The 23,091-nt window shown below is 47.8% G+C and overlaps 1 protein-coding gene across 1 annotated transcript in view; it reads left to right on the top strand.

Moving 5' to 3' along the window:
* LOC143747042 (piezo-type mechanosensitive ion channel component 2) overlaps positions 1–20,475 on the top strand; it is a 148,781-nt gene extending 128,306 nt beyond the window's left edge. The window contains 9 exon segments of the mRNA XM_077239493.1: positions 2,404–2,562; positions 10,521–10,668; positions 12,095–12,283; positions 12,488–12,580; positions 12,705–12,874; positions 18,576–18,692; positions 18,781–18,860; positions 19,123–19,342; positions 19,771–20,475. Of these exon segments, the coding sequence (XP_077095608.1) occupies positions 2,404–2,562; positions 10,521–10,668; positions 12,095–12,283; positions 12,488–12,580; positions 12,705–12,874; positions 18,576–18,692; positions 18,781–18,860; positions 19,123–19,342; positions 19,771–20,023 (1,429 nt within the window). The 3' untranslated portion in view covers positions 20,024–20,475.
* The last annotated feature ends 2,616 nt before the right edge of the window (positions 20,476–23,091 follow it).

The raw sequence follows: 23,091 nt of genomic DNA, 5'->3' as shown, positions 1-23,091 counted from the left end.
ATCCATTTGCGATCCCCACGACAGGCGCCGCCGCTCTGCCTCGACAGAAGCGGGACCCGAGCCGTGGGGAGCGCGAACCGAACCACTCTCCTCGAAGAGTGATCGGCGGGAGCGGAGCGTTCTTAATGGGAAAACGCTCGCAATGCTCACAATCAGCCCCCTCGAGAGCTGACTGGGCATGCTGCAATCCCAAACAAACAACACACAGACAATATGCAAACGGACACAATCCCACCTGCCATCGATTGAATGGGGATATTCAGACAGTTTCTTTGATAGACATTTGAATTAAAGTTGCTGTCATGATGAAAACCATTTTACTGCACTCTGCAGGCCACCCAGAGTCCATAGCACCCAGTACCATCCCATAATTCCACTGTCCACAAAGCCACTATTTGTCCAATTACCCACTATTTTTGAAAAGTACTAACCCCGGCCTTCATGCAATAAGCTGCAATCGGACACAATCCCACCTGCCATCGATTGAATGGGGATATTCAGACAGTTTATTTGATAGACATTTGAATTAAAGGTCCTGTCATGATGGTAACTATTTGACTGCACTCAGCAGGCCACCCAGAGTCCATAGCACCCAGTGCCATCCCATAATTCCACTGTCCACGAAGCCACTATTTGTCCAATTTGAAAAGTACTAACCCCGGCCTTCATGCAATAAGCTGCAAACGGACACAATCCCACCTGCCATCGATTGAATGGGGATAATCAGACAGTTTCTTTGATAGACATTTGAATTAAAGTTCCTGTCATGATGGTAACTATTTGACTGCACTCTGCAGGCCACCCAGAGTCCATAGCACCCAGTGCCATCCCATAATTCCACTGTCCACGAAGCCACTATTTGTCCAATAACCCACTATTTTTGAAAAGTACTAACCCCGGCCTTCATGCAATAAGCTGCAAACGGACACAATCCCACCTGCCATCGATTGAATGGGGATTGGGACAGTTTCTCTGATAGACATTTGAACTAAAGTTGCTGTCATGATGAAAACCATTTTACTGCACTCAGGGGCCTCCCAAGTCCCATCCCATAATTCCACTGACCACGAACCCACTATTTTTTACAATGGAACAAATGCTACGTGGGATCTGACAGTTTCTGTGATAGGCAATTTTGTAAAAGTTTTTTTCTTGATAAAAACTATTTTACTGCACTCAGGGGGCCCCCCAGAGTCCGTAGCACCAAGTCCCATCCCATAATTCCACTGACCACGAACCCACTATTTTTTACTATTGAATAAATGCTACGTGGGATGTCCATAGCTCTGGTCAGGAAGGATCTAGAGCCTCCATTTTTGCACTCAGGTCTAAGTCCCATCACCCTCTATCAGAATCCAGAGTTTCAAGAAGATTGGAGAAACTCAAAATCTCGACCCGAAAAAACCGACAGGTTTCGGGTCGGAAAAAAAAGTTTCTCCGATCTTCTCGAAAGAAGTTTCGAAAGAAGAAAAAAGTTTCTCCGATCTTACCGGCCCAACTCGCCCGGGTCCCCGAGTTATAGCCGTTCAAAGTCGAGGGCCCCAGCGAACGGCGATCCGCTAGGGGGCGTCCCCGCGGCGCGCCACCGCCCTGGTTCGAGTAAGGGCCCCCGTGGGACCTCATCACCAAAATTTGAGCTCTCTGGGTCTTCGCGTTCCCGAGATATGAGCGATTTTGTTCCCGAGGTCGTGACGTCATCAGCGAGCGCCATTTTGAAGTGCGCCCGCTGGTTTTCGGCTAATATCTCCGCGAAAACACGGCCGAAATTCATGATTTTTTTATCATTCTTTTCAGCTCAACTGAACGGTTCCAAAGAGCCCAACCACGGCCGGATCCGTCCAGTTTTCGCTTAGATAAATGTGTATTTTCATCTACATCTCTGGCCCCCGGGGGCCCACGGGGCCGTGGGTGGTCTCAAAGTAAAGGTCTCGTCCCCCTCTAAACGTGATAAAATTTTGGTGTCCGTAGGACCAAGTGGGACATCACAAAAAATTAATACGTTGTAATTTTGTCCAGTCACCATCCACAATCAATGGACTCATCACAAACGGGGGTTAGGAAATGCTTAGAAAGGGGCTAGGGCCCTCAAACTCGGGGGCCCCACTCAGGGACGGGAGACGACGGCACTCGCCGAGTTTCGGGGTCCTACGACTTTCCGAATAGACCATTTGAAGTCTATTCAAATGAATGTTATGGTCGATATTGTCAAATGCAGCACTAAGATCGAGTAACACTAATAGAGAGTTACAACCACGATAGACTATATACAGTAGCATTCCTCTTTTACATAAGGTATTTTAAAAGTATAAAATTACTAGAATAAGTTTAAATTACTTGTGGTCTCTGAGAGAAAAAGCCGTTAGAATTGTTCATGTAAATTTTCTCAAATGTTTCTTATTTCAGGAGGTTCAACCGGAATCGAGTTGCTCAACTGTGGTACTTTGTCAAGTGCATCTATTTTGGTCTCTCAGCATACCAGATCAAATGTGGCTACCCTAACCGTGTTCTTGGAAATTTTCTTACCAAGAACCACAACTACTTCAACCTCTTCCTCTTTCAAGGGTAAGACAGTTACAATGACTGATTTGTTTCTGTATATTCAATAGAAGGAATACAACCTCAAAGGGTCATACAGTCTACTGTTAGAAAAGGGTAACAGTTTAGAATAATGGTCCATTATTAATAGGTAAATATGAATAAAATATGAATTCATGACTTTCAGGATTCAGAAATACTTTACAATAATATATCAGATTACTGGTAGTTCTTGAAAATCACTTCAAGTTATCTTATTTTCAAGTGAATGAAAAACGTTTTTTAATCTGGACTATTATTTTAAAGTGAAAAATACTTTGTTTTAATTTTAATTCTACTCTTTCAGAAGTTGCAAAATAGCGCCTTCTACCGTATAAAAGAGAAAACATGGATAGACGGAAAGTTTTGTGGGTTTTTTCAATGGAGGAGAAAGATTTAATATGGGATAATATGTTAAGAGTGAAACAGACAGTTGCTAACATCACAGGCACATGTTAATGTTGTGATTATTATTTAATTGTTAATTCATTACAATTTGTCATAGTTAGTTAATAGTCTAATGAGGCTAAACTCCTTTTATAATTACTGATTACCTAATAAGTCTAGAATCCTGGAGCATAAATTCAAGCCATTAGTATTCTGACCAGGGAATCCTGAAAATGATTCTGTGTGCATCATTTCTATACCTCAAATAATCAGAGAAGCATGATGCGTTGATTATTTGCTTGTGTACTTGTTATCTTAGACCAGTGTTAGTGTGTCTGTCTCACTAATGGGCAGTTCCTTTCAGTTGGTCACTCTACACGTACGTCAGAGGTGATCCGACAAATGGGGATCTCGCTTGAGAGACCAATCCACCAATCCGGTGCATATTGTCTTTCGCTTCGGAGCCGAGCAGTGAATGATGTTCCTGCTCTGCAAAGGATCTTCTTTGAGTGTCTGCTGGACGAGTCTTTTCTGGAAAGAAGCCTATACTAGTTGGTGTTGGTGTAACAGCGCGAGCAGTGGTAGTCCCGATCTCTCGAAGGAGCTTACAATCAAAACAGCTGTTTTCACAGCTTTCAGAGTGGGCGCCTTTAATGAGGTGCTGGTCAGAGGTTGCTTCTTCAATGAGAGTGTGAGTGTTCCCGTATACTCACCCCCTGTGGCCAGTAGAACAAAGAACCAGTTCTTAAGTGTCGGCTTGCATTGCCACTCTCGTCTGCTGGGCCAGAAATGTGCTTCTATTTGCTCCAGTAGTGCTCCCCAGAAATGGCTAACCCTGTTGAGTTCCTCCGTCACTCCTGCTGCAGTCAGATGTTGCAGTGAGTCTGACGCCAGGCCTACACTTGTATGCATTGTGGAACCTGTTTTAGGCTTGGTATCCATATGTAGTGGTCCCTGTGACGACCCCATATGTGTATTATTCCACGGTGCGGCTCCTCTGCGGACGATCCCGTGTCTTTCCATCGCCAGAGTCCGCTCTGTCGTTTCTGCTGGTGTACCCCCTAGAGCTAGGCTGGAACCACCCTAGAGACTGCCATATTTTGCACTACCCTGCTTGGCTAGTCCATATGCATAACCAGCAAATTCACCTCCGCTATGGGCAGGATGGGGCTTCCGCAGCGTCCCCTTTCTTTCACGGACACACTTTCCCAGCGATATCCCATAAGTCACACTGAGTGGGTCTGACGGAACATCATTGACTGAACTTCTCTGCTTAGAGCAGCTACCTTCCACCCCAACACTGAGTGCAGGCCGAGAGACTCAAGCGAAGCACTGGAAGGGGCAGCAACAGTAGCGTGTTGGTAGAATCCCCATTCGTTTGATCACATCTGACGTACGATGAGAGTGACCGACTGAAAGGGAACGTCTTGGTTACATATGTAACACTCATTCTCTGAAGAAGGGAACAAAGACGTATTTCCCGTCGCCACAATTGCTGAACCTCCACTGTACGACTGAGTCATAAGGTCCGGCTATGTCCATTGGCTCGTTTAGTTTACAATCGAAGTGTATTGGTCTCTCAAACGAGATCCCAAATTGTCGGATCACTTCTTACGTATGTCTCTGTTCCCTCCTTCAGGGAACAAGTGTTACATATGTAACTTAGATGTTCCCTTTCAGTCGGTCACTCTCATCGTACGTCAGAGGTGATGCGACGAATGGGGATTCTACCAACACGCCACTGGTTTCTTCCAAGACATTTTCTGGACACGACGACAATGCAGTCCTGAATTGTCAACAAGTCTCTCCCCTTCGAAGGTCTCCTTCCCTTCCCTTCCTTTTACCTCTGTATAGATAAAACGTTGTCAGGATAATTCCGGTTCACATGGCTACGCGGAAGCGATAAATAATTCTGTATTATAAATTATTGAGGCCAGACAAGTAGTTTGTTGAGGGTTGGTTTGTAAAGAAGGACTACATGCCTGCGCACGTATATATATTTGTGACAAGGTTCAGTTCAGACAGGAAGGAAGAAGACAGGGGTCGGCTTGAGCTGGGACGTTTCACTTTTATTCACGTCACAAAAATAAACAAACAGGTGCGCACAGAGCGCGTTCACCGTGCACAGGCACAGCCAAAATATAATAACTCAGAATTCGTTGCGATCTCTTTCCACAGCAGCACACGCGAGGTCCCAGCTCGTTTCTCTCTCCCCTCTCGCTCTCACACGCCGGCTTATATCCGGTCTCTCCACGCCAATTACTGAAATCAGACACAGGTGTTCATCATCTGCACTTGACCTACTTACGCTCCGCTCTGCTCCGTCCTCCCTCTCCCGCTACAGACTCCGCAAAACCACGCCCCCCTCGCCACATACCCCCACCGCCCGACTCAGGCCGGGGAGCCATCCGGACTGCAGCCTCCCCCCCCCTCCTCCTGGAGAGGAAATCGGCTACAGCCATCTGTACACCCGGCCTGTGGATCACCTGAAATTTAAATGGTTGTAAAGCCAGATACCAACGGGTGATCCGCGCGTTGGTATCTTTCATGCGGTGGAGCCACTGCAGGGGAGCGTGGTCCGAACAGAGGGTGAACTCCCGCCCCAGGAGGTAATAGCGGAGGGTGAGAACAGCCCATCGGATAGCCAAACACTCTTTTTCAATGGTGCTGTACTTCGTCTCTCTCTTAGAGAGCTTGCGACTGATGTACAGCACCGGCCGCTCTTCACCCTCCACCTCCTGGGACAGTACGGCGCCCAACCCCCTGTCCGACGCGTCTGTCTGCAGAATAAAGGGGAGAGAAAAGTCAGGATCATGTAAGAGCGGACCGCCACACAGAGCAGCCTTTATGCGGGTGAAAGCCTGCTGACACCGCTCCGTCCACTGAACCATATCTGGTGCTTCCTTTTTAGTTAGATCAGTCAGCGGGCTGGCGGTGTCCGAAAAATTAGGTACAAACCTTCTGTAATAGCCCGCCAGCCCCAGGAACTGTCTAACCTCCTTTTTGGTCTTGGGTCTTGGACAAGTCGCAACTGCTGCCGTCTTGTCAATTTGTGGACGCACCTGTCCATGACCCAAGTGAAAGCCCAGATATCGTACTTCCACCCGCCCAACTGCACACTTCTTCGGGTTGGCCGTGAGCCCCGCCCCTCTCAGCGTCTCTAGGACAGCTCGCAAATGCTGCATATGTCGCTGCCAATCGCCACTATAAATGATAATATCATCGAGATATGCAGCGGCATATGCAGCATGCGGCCGGAGAAGTCGGTCCATCAACCGCTGAAAGGTGGCTTGAGCCCCGAACAACCCGAACGGAAGAGTAACAAATTGGTGTAATCCAAACGGCGTTGTGAAAGCTGTTTTTTCTTTAGTCATGGGAGACAAGGGGATCTGCCAATAACCCTTGGTTAAGTCCAGTGTCGAATAAAAACGAGCGCCACCTAGTCGATCAAGCAATTCGTCAACTCTAGGCATTGGATATGCGTCGAATTTCGACACTGCATTCACCTTCCTGTAATCCACACAGAACCGAACTGAGCCGTCCGTTTTAGGGACTAAAACTATCGGGCTCGCCCAGTCACTGTTGGATTCTTCTATCACTCCCATTTCTAGCATTGCCTCTAATTCAGTTTGAACTACCTTTTTCTTGTGTTCCGGTAATCTATACGGCCGGCTGCGAACAACCACTCCCGGCTCAGTCTCAACATGGTGCTGAATGAGATTCGTTCGACCAGGAAGGGGTGAAAACACATCAGCAAAATCTGCTTGTATTGATTTGACATCAGTGAGCTGCGAGGGTGAGAGGTGCTCTCCACCAGGGGCCAGAGCGAGAGATTGAAATTTTGAATTCACTTCTGGCCCAAGATCCTCCTCCCCACTTATTACCGTCGCCAGCATCACTGATTCTGCCTCCGACCATTTTTTGAGCAGGTTGAGGTGGTATATTTGATGTGCTCCACCCCTGTCCGTTCGAGCTACCTCATAGTTGAGATCCCCAACTCGCCGTTTGACCTCAAAGGGCCCTTGCCACTTCGCGAGTAATTTTGAACTAGACGTAGGGAGTAACACAAGCACTTTATCTCCCGGTGTAAATTGACGTACTCTAGCCCCCCTGTTGTACAACCGACTCTGACTGTCCTGGGCCTGCAACAAATTCTCCCTTGACAGCCGCCCCAAAGTGTGGAGTTTTGTTCTCAGGTCCATGACATATTGAATTTCGTTTTTACTATCAGAAGGTCCGTCCTCCCAAGCCTCCCTAAGGACATCCAGCACCCCACGGGGCTGACGTCCATAGAGAAGCTCGAAGGGGGAAAACCCCGTGGAGGCTTGTGGGACCTCCCGTACAGCGAACAAGAGGGGTTCTAACCACCTATCCCAATTTTTGGCGTCTTCGTGTACGAACTTTCGAATCATGGATTTTAACGTGCGATTAAACCGTTCGACCAAGCCGTCTGTTTGTGGGTGATAGACGCTGGTTCGAACCGATTTAATGCCCAACAACTCGTAAAGCTCGCGAATAGTACGTGACATAAACGCCGTGCCCTGATCGGTGAGAATTTCCTTCGGAATTCCCACCCGGGAGATTAGTTGAAACAGTGCACTCGCCACGCTCTTAGCGGAAATAGTGCGGAGCGGCACTGCTTCAGGATACCGCGTTGCATAGTCCACCAGGACCAATGCAAAGCGGTGTCCCCGTGCTGACCGTTCTAATGGCCCGATGAGGTCCATACCAATTCGTTCGAAGGGGGCCTGCATCAACGGTAGGGGGCACAATGGTGCTTTTGGGGTGGCCGGTGGATTTACCAACTGACATTCACGACATGCCGCGCACCATCTGCGCACATTTTCGTGAATGCCCGGCCAAAAGAACCGGGCCATGAGACGGTTTAGTGTAGCTGTCTGTCCTAAATGCCCGGGCATAGGATTATAATGAGCCGCCTGGAAAAGCGTTTCCCGACGGCTTTTAGGTATCAATAACTGGGTTGTATCTTGTTTTGTCTGGGCATCTTGGGTCACCCGATACAACCTATCTTTTAAAATTGCAAAATAAGGATATGAGAGCGGTTGGCCAGGAGAAAGAAGCTGTCCGTCGATGGTACGAACCTGATCAAATGCATTTTTCAGCGTTTCATCCTGGGACTGTTCCAAGGGAAAATCATCACGCCCAGGGAGGATGGTTCGCTCCTGAGCACTCTGCTCCCCTGAAACAGACCCCAGCGGTTCCAGATCAGCCTCCCCCAGCTGTGCCACCGCGATCCTATCCTTAGGTTTTTTCCCCCAAGAGACATCCGAACCAAATACCCCAACAATTTATTAAACAACGGCCAATTAGTACCCAAAATTATCGGATGCCGGAGGTGCTGGTTAACTGCCACCTCTATTCTATGCTTTTCTCCCCTAAATTGAATATCCACAGGCAAAATAGGATACTTCACCACTTCCCCGTGCACACACCGAACCTTAACCATGCGGCTATTATCCAATGCCCTCGGTTGAATCAGGCTTGGATGAATGGAGGATTGGTTACATCCTGAATCCACCAAAGCCTGATATGTACCCCCCTTGATACTCACTGGTATTTGGTATAGGCCAGCCTGATCGGGGGCAGCTTGTGGCGCATCGGGGACCCGGATCAGTGTCCCCACCTCCATCACTGGACACCGGTCAATGAAGTGTCCCGGGTCCCCACAGCGCCAACAGGCCGGCCCAGACTTTACCGCCGCCCTGGCGGCAGGAAGCGGGTCAAGCGATTGACGTGGAGAGAGCGGCATTGGATGTTGTGGAGAGACGAATCCAGGGGTCGAGGTCCCTCCCCTGGGAGGAGCCCTGGGCGTGGCTGTTGGCTCCGCCGGATAACCCGACCTCCAGCGGGGCGCTGGCTTCGGCGGGAGCCCTCCACGTGACCTGGGGAAAGGGACAGGTTTGGGAAGAGAGAGAGAAGAAGGAGAGTGAGAGAGAGAGGCAGATGGTAAGGGGTCGCCGACCCCCGGGCACGCCACCATTTGATCCTCCGCCAACTGGATGGCCTGATCCAGCGACGCCGGGCGGTGGCACTGAACCCACTGCGCAGTTCCTTTCGGAAGCCTGGCCACGAACTGCTCCAGCACCACACGATCAATCACCTCCTCGACGTCGCTGTCGTCGGCCATCAACCATTTGCGACAGGAGTCCAGGAGCTGCTGTGCCATCACGAAGGGTCGGCCGGCCTCGTCCAGGGTTAGGGTCCTGAACCGCTGTCGATGTTGCTCCGGGGTCCGACCGACCCGCTGAAGGATGGCACGCTTGAGGTCCTGGTAGACCAGGAGATTCAGGACTGGCAGTTGGTGTGCGGCTATCTGCGCTTCCCCAGACAGCAGAGGGATAAGCCGCATTGGCCAGTCCTCCATGGGCCATCCCCGGTCCTCTGCCGATTTCTCGAATAGGTCCAAGAACGCCTCTGGGTCGTCCTGAGATCCCATCTTGTTGAGAGGCAGAGGAGGTGAATGGTCTTTAGATGCGGGGATGGCCCGAACCTCCCGGTCCACCCAGCTCCGGAGTAGCTCGCGGTCTTCATGCTGAGCTCGGAGGAGCGCCTCGAACCGTTTGTCCTGCTCCTCCTTGATCGTCAGCAGTTGTTGGTGTTGCTCTTGGTGAAGACCGGCGAGCGACTGGATTATGTCTGCGAATGGTGACGCTGGCGGGGTCTGCATGGCGGCGGCGATCTTCTTCCCTCCCGGGTTTCGGCACCAGTGTGACAAGGTTCAGTTCAGACAGGAAGGAAGAAGACAGGGGTCGGCTTGAGCTGGGACGTTTCACTTTTATTCACGTCACAAAAATAAACAAACAGGTGCGCACAGAGCGCGTTCACCGTGCACAGGCACAGCCAAAATATAATAACTCAGAATTCGTTGCAATCTCTTTCCACAGCAGCACACGCGAGGTCCCAGCTCGTTTCTCTCTCCCCTCTCGCTCTCACACACCGGCTTATTTCCGGTCTCTCCACGCCAATTACTGAAATCAGACACAGGTGTTCATCATCTGCACTTGACCTACTTACGCTCCGCTCTGCTCCGTCCTCCCCCTCCCGCTACAGACTCCGCAAAACCACGCCCCCCTCGCCACAATATTCAAACGTGCATACCTATGGACTAAACACGTGATGCGCATGTGCACGCCGTCTGTGTTTTCGTGGGATTGAGTTTTTGAGGTTTGTGTGGAGATAACCTTTTTTCCCCCCAAATTTTCAAGGCTTGCACCTTGAACCTTTTTCAGGGTTTGCGTTCTCGAGCCACCAGCCAGTGTTTTGTGCGGATGGGCAGGCCGGATTGAATTGAGAGTTTTCTGTTAGAGCAGTGTCGTGTTAGCGGCCCCTAGGTTAATAACTAATGATCTTTGCAACGGAAGTGAATCAATCAATCAAAACTTACTTTAGCTGGACAATAACTTTATTCTAGAGCTGCTGTAAAGCCAAAACAATCTATGTCACTGTAATTTCCTATTATCACTGTAAAGCTGCTTTGAAACAATCTATATTGTTGAAAGCGCTATATAAATGAAGGTGAATTGACTTGACTTCCACAGGTTCCGGTTTGTTCCGTTCCTGACTGAGTTGAGGGCCGTGATGGACTGGGTGTGGACAGACACCACTCTTAGCCTGTCTAACTGGATCTGTGTGGAGGACATCTATGCCAACATCTTTATCCTCAAGTGCTGGAGGGAAGCGGAAAAGGTGACAACTTGCAATTTACAGTTAAAGACCCAAGGACCAGATATGATTAATTAAGACCAGGAGTTAGAAGTACAGTCAATTTAAGACAAGAGTCATAATTATAATACATTGAAGATAGTTTGCAGTTTCATCAGGCAGAAGTTGGCTTCAAGACTCACAAGGAGTTTGTAGGCCACCCCCTTTACATTTACAAAGATCACAACAATTAAGGTCTATGCTACGTCATTGCTTCAGGTTGAATGATTCTGAATGGCTAAGAAATAGATAAACATAGTAATTTTCCACACATGGACTGATAGGCAGTAGCACATCTCTATAGTCTGTACGGCTGCCACAAGGACCCTGAGAGGTACGAGTGGGCCTCCAAGGTCACAAGACTGTGTGTCTAGCCACCAGCATGTCGAAGAAAACAAGTCAGTCAATCTCCAATAATGCCACTTGTTCCTTAACCTGTAACCAAGAATACTAACACACACACAGCTTCTTCAATATTGGATTTGGTCGGGCTCTAACTATAAACAGGAAACTCATCCAGATAAAATGTTCTTTCTCTTAGTGAGAGGACACTGTAATATAGAACATTAAAGATGTTTTAACTAAGATATGATAACTTAAACTATTGGTTCCAATGACCCTTTTGAGCTACAGCTGTGTTGGTGAGCAAGAAGAACAGATATATGTTTTAACGCTTGAAAACAAAACGAGTCCATATTTTATTTCTGGAAGCCTGGCTAAATGAGCAAGCACTGTTACTGCATTCCTGGCACTCAGTCACCACTCAGATATCAAATACAGACATTAGAGAATACATGAAAAGAACATTTCAGTAATTACACTGGTAACATCAATAAAAAAGTAAAATCTCATAAGCTTAGAGAAGTCATTAAACTCATTTGATATTTAGAAGGAAAAAAATGTATTAATACCTTGATTATAATCACTTATTTGATATACTTTGAGGCAGCAGTGTATTCCAGAATCCACTCCCTTCAGTATTGTCTTTCTAAATTAATGCATTGGGTTCATTGTCATTTAAGCACATGAGTCAGTGTAGGTCATTGGTTCAGTACCTGTAATTCTACAAAAATATTATCAGAATAATAATATGTTTCTATGTTCAGGTGATTTTACTACCACCATCTCAGACCAAATTCGCAGAAATAAAATACTTTATTACCATTTGAAAACTTCAGCTAATACCTTTATCAGCAATTTGTTTTTTTTTAAATGTTAGTGTCTCTCACAATCCTAGGAGAATTACAAAAGTAGTGTTGCAAAGACATTATAATATACAGTAATGTCATGCTCTAGGGCAGCAGTTGACCTTGATCACATGCGATTCAACTCATCGAAATTGAGAAACTTGTAAGATTCTAACTTGTGTGTCAGTGATCACATCTGTATTCAGAATGTTTTCTGGCCACAGAAATACCCTCATCAACGAGGACAGAGGAAGAAGAAGGTGGTGAAATACACCATGGGTGGCTTCATCATTTTTGCTCTTATCTGCATCGTCTGGTTCCCTCTTCTCTTCATGTCATTGGTTAAATCTGTAGCAGGAGTAACCAATCAACCATTAGATGTGTCCATCCAGCTGAGCATTTTAGGATACGAGGTGTGCAATCTAACACAGTGACATTGTTGTCTTTATATGTGCTCACTACATATATTTCTGTAGTATGTGTATATCTGTGAGGTATGTCTATATGTTAATATATATAATTATTATATGAATATATTTTAATATATATATATATATTAGAGCTGTGAAAAACAATGTGCTCATTTCCGTGAATAATATATTTACATATGTTTACAGCCATTGTTCAGCATGAGTGCTCAGGAGAACAATTTGATACCATACTCTCAATCAGCCTTACAGAGGATGACCAATCAGTACGCCACTTACCCGGTACACTTTACATTTGTTCCACATAGTTATCTACAATCACACTTTGAACCTTGAGTTTAAACAGCTAGACTGTCCTCCTTCTGTCGTCAGTCTGATCAAACTGTCCTCTTTGTGCCTCAATTAGTCGGCGATGCAGTTCATCGTGAACTATATGGCAGAGGACATAGTGATGGCAAAGATCAAAAGTGACGCCAGTCTGCTGTGGAGCGTCAGTCCTGCCAGCCGAGACGCCATGATCAATGAACTCAGCAACTCAACACACTTCTACATCACTCTGCGCTGGACTTTACTGCGGTATACTCTCACAAGCACACATAATACTGTCACGGTTCATGGATTCATTGACTCGCCCTCGCTAGGTGTGTGCGTGTTGTGTGAATGGGCGCGGCTCATCAGCACGGCTCGTTATCTCCGCTGATGAGCTGATCAGCGCCAGCTGTTTTGAATGAGAATGTCCTATATATTGTTTGTCATGTTGTCTGGTCTCTGTCAGATGGTTGTTGAGGTTCACGGATTACTCACCGTCCTTTCTCCTTGCCCAGTGTCTGTTCTCCTGTATTTTGGACCCGTTTCCAGTCTGTTCCTGATCCGGTGTTTTCCGCCTCGTTCTGGGAAGCAGCAGCCGCTTCCAGAGACTGTTCCTGATCTGTGGTATCTGCCCCTTTTCTGAGAGGATTCTTCTGTTTCCTGCCTTGCCGTCTGCCCACGGAGTCCTGTGTTACCGAGCCTGTGTTCTGTCGCCTGTCTGTCATCCACTGCATTGTTTGCCACTACCTTGTGTTTAATAAACACCTGTATTCACTCGCGATTGTATCCACGACTGTTCTTCGCGCCGTGACAGAACCATCTGACCACCTACATGGATTCAGCGAGTGCAGCCGAGGTCGGGAAGATGGTCGCCGAGAACCACGCCCGCATGGATCGACAAGATGAACAGATCGGATCCTCGGGTCGGGCGATACAGGCTCTGGTAACACAGGTGTCGGAGCTCACCTCTCAGATACAACGTCTGAGAGGTTCCGCTGCGCCAGCCCCGCCCCCGCCTGTTCCCCCGGAGTCTCCGAATTTCAACCGACCAGAGCCGCGCATTCCCACTCCGGAGAGGTATTCTGGGGAATCAGACCTGTGCAGAGCGTTTTTAACAAAATGCTCTATTTTTTTCTCTCTCCAGCCTGTGACGTTTTCCTCTGAGGAGAGTAAGGTGGCACTCGTTATGACGCTGCTGTCTGGACGCGCGGCTCAGTGGGGAACAGCGGTGTGGCAGAATAGACACGCTTGCTGCTCCTCGTTCCAAGCACTCGAGCAAGAGATGAGGCGCGTGTTCGACCGCGCGGTTGCCGGACGGGAGGCGGCCCGCCATCTTGTCGATCTCCGTCAGAATAACAGCTCTGTTTCCGACTATTCCATCCAGTTTCGGACATTGGCCGCCGAGTGCAAATGGAACGAGGAGGCGCAGTGGGACCTTTTCCTGCATGGGCTGGCTGACCGTGTTCAGAAGGAAATTTACACACTGGAATTACCCAAGACTCTTGATGGACTGATTGAACTGGCAATCCGAGTCGATGCACGCCTACAACAGAGAGGGAATCGACAGTTCCAGACTCCGAGGGTGGAGGTCACGGAGTTTTCCGGTTTCAGAGTAACGAACACAGTCAGTTCCTCGAACGATCCGGAGCCCATGCAGGTAGGTCGAGCTCGACTCTCCCGGGAGGAGAGAGAACACCGCCGCTCGAGGGGTCTGTGTCTTTACTGCGGGGAGGCCGGCCACTTCGTTTCCACCTGTCCTTTAAAAGGCCAAGCCCGGCGGTAGGACGGAGGCTACTGTCGGGCGGACTTTCCTTGACCAGACCCTCGAACGCCACCCTCCTCCCGGTGAGACTCCAGTGGGCAGATCATTCCTTCAACGGCCAGGCGCTGGTGGATTCAGGAGCGGAGGGAAACCTGATGGACTCGTCGTTGGCCCACAAGCTTCACCTCCCCATCACTGCCTTGGACCACCCTATCACCATCCACGCACTAAATGGACAGGAACTCCCGGGCATCACTCACATTACTGGGCTCGTCACACTCATCACTTCGGGTAACCACACTGAGAGGATTTCACTCTATCTCACTCGGTCACCTCACGCTCCCCTTGTCCTGGGTCATCCGTGGCTGGTGAGACACGGACCCCGGATAGAGTGGGGACAGAACTCTGTGTCCAGTTGGAGTGAGAAATGTTATGCCTCATGTCTTTTGTCTGCTGTTCCGTCTGTTTCTCGTTCTGTGTTGCAGGAGGAGCCAGTGAACCTGTCTAACGTGCCACCGGAGTATCTAGACCTGAAGGAAGTGTTCAGTAAGTCCCGGGCTGCTTCTCTTCCTCCGCATCGTCCTTACGACTGTGCTATAGATTTACTGCCAGGTACGTCTCCGCCTAAGGGCAAGTTATATTCGCTTTCTGTTCCAGAAAGGGAGGCTATGGAGAAATATATTTCTGATTCTCTAGCAACTAAGTTCATTCGCCCCTCCTCTTCTCCAGCGGGGGCGGGATTCTTTTTTGTAGGGAAGAGGGATGGTTCTCTGCGACCTTGTATTGATTACCGGGGGTTGAACAACATCACGGTAAAGAATACTTATCCTTTGCCGTTGATGTCTTCAGCTTTCGAGAGGTTGCAGGGAGCATCAATTTTCACAAAACTGGATTTACGTAATGCATATCATTTGGTTCGCATCAGGAAGGGGGATGAGTGGAAGACCGCGTTCAACACCCCCAGGGGGCATTTTGAATATTTGGTTATGCTGTTTGGGCTTTCCAACTCCCCAGCGGTCTTCCAGGCACTCGTCAATGATGTGTTGAGAGACATGGTAGATCAGTTCATATATGTTTACCTGGATGACATATTGATTTTTTCTTCGTCTCTCCAGGAGCACGTTCAACACGTCAGACGAGTGCTTCAGAGGTTGCTAGAGAATGGGCTTTTTGTCAAGGCGGAGAAATGCGCGTTTCATGCACAGTCTGTTCCTTTTCTAGGGTACATCATCTCGTCTGAGGGAATACGAATGGATCCTGAGAAGGTTAAGGCTGTGGTGGAGTGGCCAAGTCCAGATTCCCGTAAGGCCCTACAGAGGTTTCTGGGGTTCGCCAACTTCTACCGGCGTTTTATTCGCAACTTCAGCCAACTAGCCGCGCCTCTGACTGCCTTGACCTCCCCCAGAACGGTGTTCAGGTGGTCAGACACAGCTGAGGCTGTGTTTGCTAAACTTAAGGGCCGCTTCGTTTCAGCCCCCATCCTTATAGCCCCTGATTCATCACGTCAGTTCGTGGTGGAGGTCGATGCGTCAGAGGTGGGGGTAGGAGCAGTGCTGTCCCAGCGTTCTCCCACAGACGACAAGATGCATCCCTGCGCGTTTTTTTCCCGCCGCTTATCGCCTGCCGAACGTAACTACGACATCGGTAACAGAGAGTTGTTGGCAGTCAAGTTAGCGTTGGAATCGATCACAAGAACTTGGAATATATCAGAACTGCCAAAAGATTGAACTCCAGGCAGGCTCGGTGGACACTTTTTTTCGGTCGTTTTGATTTTGTTCTCTCGTATCGCCCGGGTTCCAAGAACATCAAACCCGACTCTTTATCTCGTATTTTTGACCGTTCCGAACGCCCGTCTACTCCCGAGTGCATTTTACCCGAGACCCTATTTGTCTCCACACTCACATGGGAGGTCGAGTCGAAGGTCAAGTCGGCCTTAGAAGGGGTAACGCCTCCGCCCGGTTGCCCACCGAATCGCTTGTTTGTGCCGGAGGGATTACGGTCCGACGTTATCCAGTGGGGGCATTGTTCCAACGTGGCTTGTCATCCAGGAGTTAATCGTACTAGTTATTTAGTCAAGCAACGATTCTGGTGGCCACTTATGGCTCGTGACATCCACAGTTTTGTTTTGGCTTGTTCGATTTGTGCCATTGGTAAGACTTCCAATCGACCTCCAGATGGGTTACTTCAACCGCTGCCTGTCCCTTCGAGACCCTGGTCCCACATAGCGCTAGATTTTATTACCGCCCTCCCACCCTCCCAAGGTAACACGGTCGTTTTAACCGTGGTGGACCGGTTCTCTAAGGCGGCTCATTTCATCCCCTTGCCCAAATTACCTTCAGCCAAGGAGACGGCGTTGACAGTCGTAGACCACGTCTTCCGTTTACATGGCCTCCCGGTGGACGTGGTCTCCGACAGGGGACCCCAGTTTGTGTCCAAATTTTGGCGAGAATTTTGTAGATTGCTGGGAGCGACTGTCAGTCTGTCCTCAGGGTTTCATCCCCAGAGCAATGGCCAAACCGAGAGAGCCAACCAAGATTTGGAAAGGGCGTTACGATGTTTGGTCTCCAAGAATCCTTCTTCCTGGAGTCAGCAACTCTCTATGGTGGAGTACGCGCACAATACGTTACCGGTGTCGTCAACGGGCCTATCTCCGTTTGAGTGTAGTGTAGGTTACCAGCCACCAATTTTTCCCAGTCTGGAATCCGAAGTCGCGGTTCCCTCCGCCCACGCCTTTATCCAGAGGTGTCAACGCACGTGGATCAGAGCCCGTGAGACTCTGCTCCAGGTGGTTGCACGCACCAAGGCTAAGGCCGATCGCCACCGGTCTAAACCTCCCGTATACGTCGTTGGTCAAAAAGTTTGGCTTTCAACCAGGAACATTCCGCTCCGCTCCGTTTCTAATAAACTTGCTCCCAAATTTATTGGCCCATTTACTGTCACCAAGATCATTAGTCCGGTGGCAGTCCGCCTCAACCTTCCTCCAGCGTACAGAAGGATTCATCCCGTTTTCCATGTATCTAAAATTAAACCTGTGTTTCATTCACACATTAATCCGCCTGCCCCGGTTCCCCCCCCGCCGCGACTCGTAGATGGGGAACCAACGTATTCGGTTAATCGTATACTGGATTCGAGACGGAGGGGACGTGGATTCCAGTATTTGGTGGACTGGGAGGGTTACGGTCCGGAGGAGAGAAGTTGGGTTCCTGCCAGGGACATCCTGGACCACTCCCTTATCGATGATTACAATCGACAGGTAAGGGTGTCTGGGAATGCCAGGCGGCATTCCTAGGAGGGGGGGTACTGTCACGGTTCATGGATTCATTGACTCGCCCTCGCTAGGTGTGTGCGTGTTGTGTGAATGGGCGCGGCTCATCAGCACGGCTCGTTATCTCCGCTGATGAGCTGATCAGCGCCAGCTGTTTTGAATGAGAATGTCCTATATATTGTTTGTCATGTTGTCTGGTCTCTGTCAGATGGTTGTTGAGGTTCACGGATTACTCACCGTCCTTTCTCCTTGCCCAGTGTCTGTTCTCCTGTATTTTGGACCCGTTTCCAGTCTGTTCCTGATCCGGTGTTTTCCGCCTCGTTCTGGGAAGCAGCAGCCGCTTCCAGAGACTGTTCCTGATCTGTGGTATCTGCCCCTTTTCTGAGAGGATTCTTCTGTTTCCTGCCTTGCCGTCTGCCCACGGAGTCCTGTGTTACCGAGCCTGTGTTCTGTCGCCTGTCTGTCATCCACTGCATTGTTTGCCACTACCTTGTGTTTAATAAACACCTGTATTCACTCGCGATTGTATCCACGACTGTTCTTCGCGCCGTGACAAATACAGGCCAAAGGCTTGATGTATTCCAATGAAGTTCTTGAGCCCAAAAGATCTGTTTAGTCAATCCCATACATCCTGTCAGAATGTAAATGTGTACTGAAGACTAAAATTTCATCTTTTAATATAATTTCATTATTTAATATTCTGTAACTGTATAATTACTCTTTATTAGTATTCATAATCAGTTGAATTATCTTATGAAGTTTAAAATGCATGAGTAGACTTTAGATTTCATGGACACATGTGTTTAAGGATCATATTTTAGATACGGAGGGGATCTGGTTGAGTTGATATGTTCTTACTCGTGTAGTCTTCTGTGTCATCTCATAGTCAACATTTCACAGTGTGTGTGATATGTCACTGTGTTTTTTGCTGGTTTGAGCAGAAATGCATCGCTGGTGATGAATGCTGAGGCGGCTGGTGAACACACAGTGAAGTATGAAGACAGCGAACTGAGAGATGAACTGGTGTCTATGCTCAGAGGGACACACAGCCGTCCACTGTACGTCTTTCTCAAACATGTAAATGTGGACTCTCTCTACATCTGTTTTTACCACTGCTCATTCCATCTGTTTTCTGATGCCTGTCAGGATGCTGGAAAATCTGCTGCCAAAGTATATCAGAGGAACTTCTGGACCTAATGCTAAAGTGGCACGTCGACTTCAAGTGGGTGAGTTATCAACTGTATTTGGAAATTTATTTAAGAGACTTAAATGCTTACAATTGCACTATTTTTGATTTCCTAGAATACTCTTGCGTGTACTCTTATAGACAATCTTTGAAATTGTGTATTTTTAGCTCTTCTCATGTTTATTAAGAGGAACCTTTTCATTGTTTTTTCTGTAAGCTACTAAATGAATAAATGTAAATGAAGGGCATTAGAACATCAGATATGCAGGATATTTTCATGACTTTAATAGAATCATTCACAGAGCGTTCCAGAGATTCAGATGATGGTCATCTCCAGTTCTTCCGTCCTCTGTCCGTCAAACTGCAGCGGGGGAACGGGAGCTCGGCAGGGATGGGGTCGCAGTGGTGGGTGGTGGAAGAGTGTTTTCCTGAGCCTCCAGCCAGAACATGCCAGAGTATTGAGCTGGTTGTGTTCAATGATAAAGTCAGCCCATCCAGTGTTGGCTTCCTAGCCGGACATGGGTGAGTTTAAGACATTTTTACAATATCTGTATCATGTCTGATATGTAACTTAGATACATGCAGCTTTAAAAGAGAGTAATTAACTGATCAAAAAGATGGAAAATACCAAGAACATCTTCAGTATGCAATGAAGTGAAAGATGATTCACTTTATCTAGCAACATCTGCTTAATAAATGTATCATGTAATGCACATCTGAAGGTTATTTAATATTTTTATAAAATAAACAGTATTTAACAGTATTTAAAGTGTTTGTGAATTAAAATTCACGTATATTTAGCAGCAACAGTGTGCAGTACTTTTTGCAGTGCATTAATTAATTTACACAGAAATTACAATTGCAGAAATAATGAATATTTTAATAAAGTGTTGATTTAAAATATGAAATCTATCCATCATCTTGTTGTTTTCTCTCCTCTCGCGCTGCAGCATTGTGGGTCTGTACATGTCCGTGGTGCTGGTCGTTGGTAAGTTTGTGCGGGAATTCTTCACAGGGATATCTCGATCCATCATGTACGAGGAGCTGCCGTGTGTGGACCGCGTGCTCAAACTGTGCAATGACATCTTTGTTGTGCGAGAGGCTGGAGAGATGGAGATGGAAGAGCAACTGTTTGACAAGCTCATCTTCCTGTACCGCTCACCTGAAACCATGATCAAAATGACCCACCAAAAGAATGAGTAGCTTTCATTTATGACTGCATGACATTTCTGTCAAAATATCAACCTCTGAACATCTCAGAAGGACAATATTGTATGAAAGTAGCATCTGCTATAAGGCACTAAGCAGAAAGTATTTTATACATTGTACTACAGTACTAAGAAATATGATGTGCATTTACATCTATTCATGAGGGGTTTTTGAAGCCATGTACTGCATAAACTAAAAAGAGCATCAATGTAATAGAAATCATATATGATAGAGGTTGGATGAAACTATGTATGCTTAATTGACTTAGCTAGTGGTATATCAATATTCATACAATGCATGAGTATTTCATCTTCAATGTTTCAATGAGCTTTTTTAATCAGCTAGACGGTTTCATATGTTGTAATATTATGCTGTCATTCTATATATGATGTACTAGTCGGTGTGCATAGTGATTCATATAATAAACCATGGCATGTGGAAAACAACTTGTATTGCATCTTGTTGCTTAGCTGGAAAGTTCTCATTGAAAATTAAGACTTCTTTGGTCTGGAGGAATAAATGAGCGATATTAAACGAGTAGGCGTTGCGGCTCTTACGAGTGTGATATTGCGTTTATACAACAGTTTGACGGCACAAGTGTGTAAATAAATAAGAAACATCAACGGAGTGTCTTTAAAAACATTCTTTTGTGCAGAACTACTTCCTTCTGCCACGGATTAAAACCTCAAGTTTAACAGTTGAGCTCAAGCCTACGTTACTAATTCATAAACGTCACTTTAGAGCTAGTAATAAAGGAACGTTGAGTCGCTTCATTGAAGCTTGTTGTATTATGTAGAGTGTTATGGTATCAGGAGAGAGAGATCGACTAAACGAGTGCATTACCTGCATCTGATATACATTAGCAGTGCTTCTCAAACTTTTTACACCAAGTATCACCTCAGAAAATATCTGGCTCTCCAAGTACCACCATAATGATCAATATTAAAATACATTAGTGTAGTAGGCCTAACTATTCAACTATAGCTATGCACAGCTCAAAAAAGAGGCAGTTTTATTCCTAATAAGAATATTTATTATTGTCAGCCACTTTAAACATTGTAAATACACAGTTTGAACAGATCTTTGCTAAATTAACTTATATTTATTATATTTCATGGATTGTTCTGGTAACCAGATAAAGATGCTTTGGCATGTCAGAATGTTCTTACTCTTGGTTTACTAATGTTTTCAAATCTGCTACTCTTAATGATTCATACCAACTGTAGAAGATGAAAATATTTAACCATTATATACTTTTATTGGCTATGGTCAATCACTCAATGTCAGGACTGTCTGATGTTCAATTTCAAAATAAAAGTCTCATAAAGTGTCTAATACACACTGTTTTCTATCATTTCAGATTGACTTTAAAAATATAGAGCAACTAGTAGTTGATGGTTGTTTGGACCAGATATTTGACACGTGAAACCATTTCTTTTTATAGTTTAAACTATTATGATTAATATTTTGCAGAAATGTAGTTGAGGACCACCCCTCCTTGAACTGCCACCTTAACGTGGTGGAGGGGTTTGAGTACCCGAATGACCCAAGGAGCTATGTTGTCTGGGGCTATATGCCCCTGGTAGGGTCTCCCAAGGCAAACAGGTCCTAGGCGACGAGTCTGACTAAGAGCGGTTCAAACCCCCCTTATGATGGACAAACATTCAAGGACCGTGACGTCGCCCGGTATGGCGCAGCCGGGGCCCCACCCTGGAGCCAGGCCCGGGGTTGGGGCTCGTATGCGAGCGCCTGGTGGCCGGGCCTCTCCCCATGGGGTCCGGCCGGGCTCAGCCCGAAGGAGTGACGTGGGACCGCCTTCCCGTGGGCTCACCACCTGCAGGAAGAGACGTAAGGGGCCGGTGCAGAGAGGATCGGGTGGCAGTCGAAGGCGGGGACCACGACGACCCGATCCCTGGACACGGAAACTAGCCTTAGGGACGTGGAACATCACCTCGCTGGCGGGGAAGGAGCCTGAGATGGTGCGTGAGGTTGAGAGATTCCGACTAGAGATAGTCGGGATCACCTCTACGCATGGCTTGGGCTCTGGAACCACACTCCTTGAGAGAGGATGGACTCTTCACCACTCTGGAGTTGCCCATGGTGAGAGGCGGCGGGCTGGTGTGGGTTTGCTTATAGCCCCCCAGCTCAGCCGCCATGTGTTGGAGTTTACCCCGGTGAACGAGAGGGTCGTTTCCCTGCGCCTACGGGTCGGGGATAGGTCTCTCACTGTCGTGTGTGCCTACGGGCCAAAGGCCAGTGCAGAGTAGCCGGCCTTCTTGGGGTCTCTGGGAGGAGTGCTGGAAAGTGCTCCGACTGGGGACTCCGTCGTTCTACTGGGGGACTTCAACGCTCACGTGGGCAGCGACAGTGGCACCTGGAGGGGCGTGATTGGGAGGAACGGCCCCCCCGACCTGAACCCGAGCGGTGTTCAGTTATTGGACTTCTGTGCTAGTTACAGTTTGTCCATAACGAACACCATGTTCAAGCATAAGGGTGTCCACCAGTGCACGTGGCACCAGGACACCCTAGGTCGCAGGTCGATGATCGACTTTGTGGTCGTTTCATCTGACCTGCGGCCATATGTCTTGGACACTCGGGTGAAGAGAGGAGCGGAGCTGTCAACTGATCACCACCTGGTGGTGAGTTGGATACGATGGCGGGGGAGGAGGCTGGACAGACTCGGCAGACCCAAGCGTACTGTAAGGGTTTGCTGGGAACGTTTGACCGAGTCTCCTGTCAGAGAGATCTTCAACTCCCACCTCCGACAGAGCCACGACCGGATCCCGAGGGAGGCTGGAGATATTGAGTCTGAGTGGACCATGTTCTCCACCTCCATTGTCGAAGCGGCTGCTCGGAGCTGTGGCCGTAAGGTCTCCGGTGCCTGTCGAGGCGGCAATCCCCGAACCCGGTGGTGGACACCGGAAGTAAAGGATGCCGTCAAGCTGAAGAAGGAGTCCTATCGGGCCTGGTTGGCTTGTGGGACTCCTGAGGCAGCTGACAGGTACCGGCAGGCCAAGCGGACTGCAACCCGGGTGGTTGTGGATGCAAAAACTCGGGCCTGG

The sequence above is a fragment of the Siphateles boraxobius genome, unplaced genomic scaffold (genome assembly GCF_051911475.1).
Source record: "Siphateles boraxobius isolate OS27281-9 unplaced genomic scaffold, OSU_SipBor_1 100, whole genome shotgun sequence".
In the NCBI taxonomy this organism is placed as follows: Eukaryota; Metazoa; Chordata; class Actinopteri; order Cypriniformes; family Leuciscidae; genus Siphateles; species Siphateles boraxobius.
Note: the sequence above shows the minus strand (reverse complement) of the source record. Positions and strands in the feature narration are given on the sequence as shown.